Source organism: Protopterus annectens, chromosome 8.part1, assembly GCF_019279795.1.
Source record: "Protopterus annectens isolate FY-2018-M chromosome 8.part1, PAN1.0, whole genome shotgun sequence".
Lineage (NCBI taxonomy): Eukaryota > Metazoa > Chordata > Ceratodontiformes > Protopteridae > Protopterus > Protopterus annectens.
Window position 1 is genome coordinate 53,097,714 of NC_056742.1, and position 10,447 is coordinate 53,108,160.

General features: G+C 39.7%; 1 protein-coding gene across 3 annotated transcripts in view; it reads right to left on the reverse strand.

Annotated features, from left to right (window-relative positions):
• The window catches only part of POP4 (POP4 homolog, ribonuclease P/MRP subunit), a 220,578-nt gene extending 213,116 nt beyond the window's left edge, over window positions 1-7,462 (reverse strand). For 2 of the 3 annotated variants that reach the window (XM_044081669.1, XM_044081668.1), the window contains exon 1: window positions 7,276-7,391. In XM_044081669.1, coding sequence (XP_043937604.1) covers window positions 7,276-7,282 — 7 coding nt within the window. In that variant the 5' untranslated portion in view covers window positions 7,283-7,391. Of the gene's footprint in view, window positions 1-7,275 lie in introns of all 3 variants that reach the window. The other variant, XM_044081670.1, reaches the window with a different exon arrangement.
• Window positions 7,463-10,447: the final 2,985 nt, after the last annotated feature.

The following is a 10,447-nucleotide window of genomic DNA, read 5'->3' on the forward strand; positions in this document are numbered from 1 at the left end:
GTACGCCTATGATCATTAGAAAAATCCACTTGTAATGGGCCTATGCTACATACATCCACACCTACATACAACATAGTCAGTCAGCCCAATTTTTGTACATAAGCACCACTTTGTTATTCTCCATTTCAACAGAGAATTCAAGTATGAAGCATGTACTCTGAGCATGCATGCAAATGCACACCACATCAAAGATGAAAAAACAGGTGAAGCCTCTTCATACCTCTCCTCCCAAAGTATGAAGCATGTACTCTGAGCATGCATGCAAATGCACACCACATCAAAGATGAAAAAACAGGTGAAGCCTCTTCATACCTCTCCTCCCCCACATCAGCTCCAACAGGCACCCTGGTCTCTAGCTGAATTACGGTCTGGACACCAGGATAGCAGCTGAAGCTTTATTTCCTAGTACAGAAACAGCTGGCTGGGAATAGAGCAAAGATTGAAGGACCAGGCTGCTGCACTGCTGACAAGTAAGAAACAGGGGGTTTGTAGCGACAGAAAATGCTACATGCTGATTATATACTTCTGTGCGCTTGCAACAATATTTTCTGTGCTTTGCTATTAAAGTTGTATTCATGAAGATGAGGAAATCAAAGAAACAAGCCAGTCTCATATGTGATATTTTGACACCCAGTCTATAATAATTTTTGACCCACTTACTTAAAGCATGACATGCCAAGATCGTTATTCTCTTGTTACGGATATAACCATTGTATTAAATCAGGTATCAATATCACCACATTAAAATGATGGATGATAATTAAAATCCATTACTTAGTCAGTTCATCTTTTCTCTAAATTGCATATTTTTAACCAAATTGCATATTTTTAACCAACTGTTTTTAATCCCGTCAGGTTTTGTCAGAGTTCTAACTATACTTTTATTGATTACACTCCACATCTGCTGCATACCCTGTTTATGTCTGAAAAACATCATTTGAACATGGTTCAACAGCCTAGCTACCAAACATTGCACAAATATAAGCATCCATATGTCCATGTCAGGAGTGTACAGTAGGACTATCTAAATGAAGGTTACTGGTTCAGTGCTCAGTTTGAACTATTTCATTAGTTCAGGGCTCAGGTTGAGCATTTTCATTTGTTTGTATTAGCTGCTTTGCTCTTGTTTGTGCATAGCGCAACATTGCTCACCACCATTCAGAGGGGGTAACTCTTGGCAGTTATAGATGCAAGAGTGCCAAAAGATGCATTTCCCTTAGAAGCAGCTGCTATCTAGCACAGCAGTTCTTAAACAGCTCTCAGCTGTTCAGTCAGCCATCCAACAGCGATTTTACTGCTTGCCAGATACTCCCAACATTTTCTCGTTTGTGGAGATGCCAGTTTCAAACCTTGCATTATGGACTATATTTCTCCTGCTAGCTTGTTTTTTTGAAGCAATGCAGCAACTACCTCATACACTGAAAACCCCTTACTCCTAAAATCACTCAAGTACAATTTGTGAGAGATACTCTTACACTAAGAATCTGGAATCACTGCTCTTACGTGCCCAGAACAGCAACACTAAACAGGTTGACAGCTCAAACATAGCTACACCTACTTATAATATGCACCAAACACACAAACCTTCATATGTGGAAGTACTCTCCAGAAACCTATCTAAACACCAGAGACGTCCAAAACACAAATATGCTACACCTAACAACAATACACATACAAACACTAGCAGTGTTTCACCAAATAAGCCCTCAAGGCAATGCACATCTATTCCAAATGTTTTAGTTATAGTCAGACATACAGATGCCCCATTCACCAGGTTAAACAAGGAGAAGGTTACAGTACTCTGTCTGGTGCAAGGCTTCAACAGATGGCACATGCACTCACGTCTCTCAAAAGCAAGTACCATTATGACTATCAAGTTGGTGTGAATGACTTGAGATATCTTTCTGGACTATATGAATAGACATGACTAGAGGTCTCTGAATGTGCCCTAGGCAGTTATGTTCTTAGTGCTGAGCAGCATTTTGACCCTCACCTAGGATGATACCATGGTATAAACAAAAAAAAGATGGACTTCAATAAATGGCTTAGTTTCTGAAGTAATTCTAAGGAGATCCAGTTCCTGTCAGCCTGGAATGACATGGTAAACAAATCACATAGTTTTGCCATAGATCACTTGACACTTCTAGGCTTTCGGTTGCTGGCCAAGGCACTTGCCTCCCCCATAATGCCCATTTTAGGCAAGGTGACAAAAGCAAATTTTTTGACACGAAAATATCAAACACAAAGAAACTAAGGGTCATGCTGATAAACTCTAGGAGTTTAAAATCAGAAACTGTATACTAGTTGATAAGATATGGAATTACTCAAAATCCAAATTACCACGAGTAACACCCGCAAAGTCCAAATTACCACGAGTAACACCCCCAAAGTCCAAATTACCACAAGTAACACCCCCAAAGTCCAAATTACCACAAGTAACACACCAAGTCATGTCATCATCAGTTACAGGTCCCCTTCTGTGAACCAAGAAGCCCACACAGCTTATTTAGATCTACATGGGACAATCAAAGTACAACCTAACACCCTATTCATGGGGGATTTCAACTATCCCTCCATTAATTGGGAATCTTATACAAGCCCAAACTCATTCACACAGGGGTTCTTGTGCTTTGTAAAATCAAATCCCAGGAACAAATAGTGCACCACCCCACAAAGGGCTCTAATATTCTGGACTTGGTCCTCCCCCAATATGAGTAACTATTACAACACCTCAAATGTAGGGACCACACTGGTTAAATCAGACCATAAATCAGTCATTTTTGAAGTAGCAATAGCACCATAGCTCCCCAAAGGAGAAATTAGCTAAAAACTTCACCAAAGTCAACTATACACTCGTAAGGGATGCTATAATAGAGTTTCCAAACTCCAGTTTCCATAGATGGCATTGACGGCTATGCTGCGGTATACAATGACATGTTGTATAAACATCTACACAATTTATAGACACAACCATCCCGGATAAGATTAAAGCAAGGTCCTCAAGAAAAGATGAGCCATCCTGGTGGATGTCTATCATTAACAGATTAAATAACAAGTGAAACAAGCTGCTGTCTAAAAATACAAACGTGAGAACCTAGAATTGGAAAAGCACACTCCTCGGCCTAAACAAGCAAATAAGACAACTCCTAAAATCCTCAAAGAACAACTATGAGAAAAATTTAGCAACCATAGCCAAGAATAACCATAAGGTCTTCAACTAGGTCTGCAACATAAAAGGTAGGACTCAGATGTGTGCTGAACTAACTCTGGATGGTATCACACACACTGACCCTGTAGAAACTGCAAACCTGCTAGCAGACAGGTTTGGCAAAAATCCCCCCCCAAACATACCACAAATCAGGTTTTCAACATCACCTTCTCTCTGCATCTCCAAAGAGCAAGTCATCAATGCTGTCTTCAAAATAAGAACACAGCCTCCATGAGACCAGATGGCATTCTTAATGTTCTGAAACAAGAGCTAGCTCAACCCCAGCCTGAGTACTGGCTTTGTATCCAGAGAATGGAAAACAGTGACTTCTCTCCCTCCACAGGGACAGCTTGGCAATAAACCTAGATAACTAAATTCCCATAAAGTTTAACCAGCCTCATCTACAAGGCAATGAAATGAATCATCATGGATCATACCAACCAAACCCTAGATCCATCCCAGTTTGGTTTTGTCAAGGGTAGGTCATGCCTGATAAACCTGCTGGACTTCTTTGAGAATGTGACCAGAGCCATAAACGAAGACAAAACCATACACACAGCCCATCTTGACTTGGCCAATGCCTTTGACACAATCCCACATTCGGGTATCATTGACAAATTAACCCAGTTGAAGATCAACTCCTATGATGTCAAGTGGGTTGCACTGGCTCACAGATGGACAACACTGTGGGATCCAACAAGGGTCAGTGCTGGGACCCCTCTTGTTTGGCAAAAGACATATTGGGATAAGGACACATACTAAGCCTAGAGTACTTGATAACAGTTCTCACTCTTACTCACAAACACTGGCTAATGTACAATGTATTTAAGGTACCTATGTATGTACGTATTCTACCTATGTTCTAAATTTCAGTTATACACCATAATCTATTAGTTACCTTTATTTTTAAATTAATGTTTTCTTGTTTCTTCTCTCCACTGTACCTGTTCATGTGTTGTTGATGTGCTGCATACCATTGTAAAAACATGTCTATTGTAATTTGTGTGTATATTTATCATGTCTAAATATCTAGATGTATATGTAATTATTTTTCTGTGTGGAGCTTTTCTCCCCAGATCTCTGCTGAAAAAGGGCCTTTTCGGCTCAGACACACCCCGGTTATCAAATGTAAAATAAATAATTATACTTCTCTGGAGACCAGGCCAAAATGGAGGGCTGTGCCTACAACGTTTGTGGATCACTGCAAATTAGGTCCTGTCACTGAATGCCCTAGTGATGTCAGCCAACTTTCCCTTCAGTAAAAACAATGTCCTTGCTGATTATAAAATAAACAATAATACCTTAAGTACCAATTCTGTTGTGACAGACCTGGGAATACAAGTTGACTGTGACCTCACCTTTGACCACCATGTGTCTACTGTGGTGAGGAAGGCATTCTGCATTGCTCACCTGATTAGAAAAGGCTTTGCCTCAAGAGCAAAAGGGGTTATAATTCCCCTGTATTCATCCGTCACCAGGCCTATTATTGAATATAATGCTCCCTTTGGTTATGTACCACATAAGACAACTGCAGCAGCTTGACAGACCTCAGATGCTTCTGCAGACAAACTGAAGTCACTGTACTCAGTAGCATACAGACTACTTAGAGATGACTTATGTCTGGCTTACATGATTATCTCTGACAGAAATCTAATGAATATGCTGCACATACGCAAGTCAAAAGGAACTAGAGTCAGCCATTCCAGGGACCTCAATCTAGCCTGCAACATAAATAGGATCTGCTGGACAGACAGAGGTTGCCTCGCCTCTGGAATAGGCTTCCAATCCAGGTCAAGTAGAGCACCTCCATGAACCTGTTTAAGCACAAACCGGACAAATAGATGGGAAACCGTACATTTTTGCTGGGGATTGCCAATGCTTCTCTCCTGGACATGGATAATCTTGGACATACACAATCTCTCTCATCTAGTATTACACTGGGATTTTACGGCTAGGCTTGTAAAGATCCTCTTGTCAATAGCCTAGTAACATCCTATGCATCTAATCCAAATGTTGCCTTGCACTGAATGCAATTTGTGTAAATAGTGAATAAAGGCATGTAGTCAACAAAACAGAAAGGAAAAGCCAGTAAAGAAGCTAAAAAATACAGTACTATTTAGAGTTTTTTTATCTTAAGGACGTACAAAAGTATGGTTGAGTCTTTGATGACATACCATACAAAACATAGATCTCATCATACTAGTCTATAAGAAACAGGGTGGAGTTAAGATCAGGAGCCACAGAAAAGAGAAAGTAGTGAACATATAGAAAGTCAAGGATAAAAAATAAAAAAGGCAAAATGGAGGTAGTGGAAAGCTAGAGAGAGAAATGAATAATGGAAATAGAAAACTGAATGGAAGGAAACTGACGGTACAAGGATGATGAATAACACAAAAGAAAAACATCATTTTAGAAAAATTGAGAAAAATGTAAAATATTAAGAGATAAAAAGCAGTAAGGTAAAGATAAAAAAGTATAAAAAAGTGGATACTGAAGCAAAAAAAAAAAAAAAAAAAAAAACAGAGGTAGCTGTCAATAATGGAGATGAACAAGGACCTTTGCACAAGGAGACAGAGAGACAATTTCTGAATGCAGAGAGAAGTCACATTACATAATTCCAACAATAAAAAAGTCAATGTGCAGAACTAACTCTACAACTGTATTGCTCACTCAAAAATGTTACTTCCAAATGACAGAGTAAACTGAAATGTGTTGTCCATGTTCTCCCATTTAACCTCAAAAGTAGCACACTTTTCCAATTTGTGGCATAATTAGTACTGGTGTTATTTCCCCAAACATACAGGGCACCCCGGGATGAAGATACTGTTAATATTTTTAAACAGCCACACCAGGTTAACTCATACTTGTTTGTGCTTGGCTTTGGTTGACCAACAGGTATTCTCCTTGGATTACTGGCCAGTTTTTTTTTTAAAAGGCCTTAAGAAACTATATTTCTGTCACTTTAGATGCTTTGACTGCAGTACAATTAATTCTATTATGCAGAGTAATATTTGGAAGACAGTCAATTATACATTCTTGCGGACAAGCAGTGGCTACTTGAGCAAAGAGATGCAGGTCCTCTGAATGACATGGGGCAGCATGATGTAGCATATGCAGACTTTGTGCTCATTTTTGGTCTTGTAAAATTAAGGACAACAAACCCTGCTAATGCCATTCTTATAGAATGCTCAAAAGTATATTTCACTGAGGTACCTGCAAACAGGAAACGAGATTATATATATATATATATATATATATATATATATATATATATATATATATATATATACATACATACACACACACACACACACACACACACACACACACACACACACACAGAGCACAAGCAAGGCTCATTCTACAAATTTCAAACACCTGATGGATGCGAGCCAAATCGGATCCTTCCCATTACACAACTGCATAATGGTACTGGAGCTCATCCTCCCAGAGTACCAAACCTAAATCCACTACATAAGAAGTTAAGTATTTCTGTCCCGTGGACATTACATGCATTGTGTATTACGTTCTGTCCCGTGGACATTACATGCATTGTGTATTACGGGCACAGACTTCCTGACTGCCAGAAACATGTTGAAGTTCACCACATCAACAAGCTCTAAACCAGTTACCTTTAGAACGTGGAATGGGGACGCTAATAAGTAAAAGGATGTTTTTTTTAAAACACCAGCACTGTTCTGACAGGTGAAACACATAACTTGTATCAATGACATTTTTCTGAAATAAAAGGTATTTTAACGTAAGCATATGATCACAAAAACAAACATTTTAGCTCACATTAGGGACAGTAAGGCAGTATACTACAATTCATATAAAGTATGTGCCAACACGTAACAGCACCAGACGTCATTCTAAAGTATGTAAACTACGAACAAATACACATAAGTGTACCTAATTTAAGGATAAGGGCAACTATGACATTAAAACTAAACATGCTTTCAAACACATTACACCTGGTTGCGTGTAACTGCCATAAAAAAACTGTCTGCAAACTTTAGCATGCAAACTGCTCCAGCACCAACTTAATCTCCTTTTTTTGTACTTACCATTCATTTTGACCTCAAACACACGGAATGCTTTTACAACTTATTCCCTTAAGTAATTCTCAAAAAGAATTTCTCCCACTTTTATTACAACTGTGAACTCACCAGCTCAACTAAACAAGCTACAGCTTCTTACACATGCAATTTCTCATACTTCCTCGTTAACATGCTGTGTCATGTGACTTAAGGGAATCACGTGATTTTTACGTTACGTACTTATCAAACTTGGTGGTAAACTGGTAATTTGAGTTTGTATGGGAGGACTGGGGAAGCTTTACGTGAGTACGTTAGAAGTTGGTGGAACGTGTTGGAGTGAGGAAGTATGGCATCGCATTCACTTTCATGGCTAATATGTAGTTGCATTGATGTTATACCTGCTAGTAGTTCCCCCAGTGTATTCACTTTAATAGCAATTAATGTGAATTTCTCAAATGTACTCACCTGCAAGATCAAAAGTGCACTGGAGCCGTAAAACAATTTCCTTGAATTATTATGGTTCACTATACCTATTTTGCAAATTACCTCTTACCGTAAGAAAACCTGGATAAAACCTGATCCCAAAATATGGGCACAGACAGTTTAAATATAGATGTTAAAAACTTAGGCAATTGCTGGAGTAACAAGGTTTGTGTTAGCATACATTTTCTGCAGGATACGAAGTCTGAAGCTAAAATACACGTCATTATTTACTGACTTTAATCGTCAGAATATCCTAATGATTTGTCAGAAAACCATAAATTCTACGAGGAACAGATTAAAAAGTATTATGCAAAATCAGGACATTCTGCATTTGAGAAGTAAGTTTGCATCTCAAGATGACACCTCCTAACCTAACGCTGTCAATGTATTAAACAGAGTAAAATGTTTGTTAAAAGCTCTGTTGTGCATGCCCTTTCCTTCATTTTCATTATTTATTGTGCGTATTACCGATAAAATAAGAAGTTATGTACCTACCATAACGTTCCATGTTAGTTGTCTTCTTCTCACCTTCTTTCTTGCTGGATGGGTTCGGAGCCGATCCTCGGCTCCGACTCGGCCAATACTAAAGCTCGAGAGCTACTTCCACCGGCTCGAGGCTCTCCATATCCCACAATGCTAGGCGGTAATTCCTCAGATCTCGTTTGAAAGCTAGGCCAAGCAAGAAAAAGGTTACCATAATATGGAGAAGGGTAATCCACCTCTATAGGGCTGAATGTAAGGTGACTTAAACCTAACAGAGGTATATAGAGGTGGTAAAACAGTGGGAGAAAGATCAAAGTGGTCACAATTTATCTCCTCTAGGTCTGTCCAGGCTAGGGGGAAGGAGGGGGGCCTTAAGAAAGAAGGCGAGAAGAAGACAACTAACATGGAACGTTATGGTAGGTACATAACTTCTTAATGTTAAGTTGTCTATCTCGCCTTCATTCTTGCTGGATGGGACCGCGTCCCTAGCACCTTGTCCCGGGCGGCCTATCGGAACAGACTCTTGAGGACAGTGGAACCAAAGTTGGCATGGTCTCTGGAGGCTATGTCCAACTTGTAATGAGAAACGAAGGTATGAGGTGAGGCCCAAGTTGCTGCTGAATAAATAGTCAATAGGAAGCCTATCCTGAAAGGCTATGGAAGTGGCTAATGCCCTTGTTTAGTGAGCTCTAGGCTTAGAGGACAATCGTTGGTGTCTGATCTCATAAATATAGGTAATCGTAGAAGTAAGCCATTTCGAAAGTGACACTTTAGAGACTGGAAGACCCATCTTGCCTTCCGCATAGGACACAAACAGCTGGTTTGTTTTTTCTGAACTGTTTAGTCCTGTCTAAATAATACCTTAGTTGGCGATGAACATCTAAAGAGTGCAATTTTTGTTCTGACTTGTTGCTATAATTGGGAAAAAAACTGGAAGATCAATATTTTGATTCAGGTTTGTTTGAGAGGCCACTTTAGGCAAAAAGGATGGATTGGTACGCAAGGAAACTCTATGAGCCAGATTCAGGAAGCCTCCATGTAAGAGTTATAACTCTTACACGGAGGCTGCAGTTAAACGGTGTGATGTCAGCATGTCATGCATATGCATGAGGTGCATGAGGCATGCTGAATCACACTGTAACTCTTACACGGTCCGTGTAAGACAGTAGGGGGCGTGTCCGTTGGCTAAGCCCTGCAAGTGGACACGCCCCCGCAAGTCTATAATGGCTGAAAGTAAACAGCCACGAGAAAGGCCATGGAAATGTGAATAAACACACTACACAACACATGCCCCCACAGACCAGCAATGTAAAGAGTGAACAGATGTTATAAAATGAAAATAAAAGCTGTTTTATTTTTTTTAAACCCCGTAAAATTTGCTACTGTGTGCGCTCGTGTGCGCGGGTGTGCTACCAGCGCAGCTGCAGTTAGCAATCAGTGGAAAAGGATATAAGAACTAAATATGCAAAGTAAGCCAAGAAGTAATAGCATAGCGGTCGAGTTGTCGGCTTAAGAGCAGGCAGGCAAGGTTCGAGCCCACACAACAACCTTTTTTTTTTTTTGTAAATAAGCATTAAAAAGGCCCCTGACAGTATTGTACAAATGTAAAAGTATTTCCTTTTGTAAAATGGAATGAAATGGAGCATATATTTCCAAGTAATACAATAATAATAATTTCTAGAAATGTACTGATAGCTAAACTGCAGTGAGACAGAGTGCCCGTAGCTGAGTAGTGTTTCACAAACTGCAAATTGCTTGCCCATGGCTAAGCACTGGTTTAACAGGCTCAAACTGTTTGCAACTAGCTGTGCTTAGTTTAACATGTGTGTTACTAGCCAATTAAGGTGTAACCCAGCGCACACCGTTTGCGCGATGTGCCCACAAGCTAACCGGCGGTGCGCATGCGTGAGCTCCGCACAAACGAGCGCAGACCTGGTTTTAAGTGCCTAAAAGTGCTTTTGGCATGTTTGATTGACAGGTCCTGAAGTCATTTCTAGAGAGTCATAAAACTTAAAAAATCAGTGGTCAGATTCGAACCCAGGATACCATGCACTAGAGTTAAGGTACTAAACCACTAAGCCATGACAGCAGTACTTAGAAATGCAGAAATAGCATATATATAGGATGTAATCCAAAATGGAGCATGATAAAGCAGTTTCTGTGAAGTAGATACAATTCTAAAATGGCCAATCATAGAAATGTGTGGGAAAATCGGCATATATAAGCCCCATAG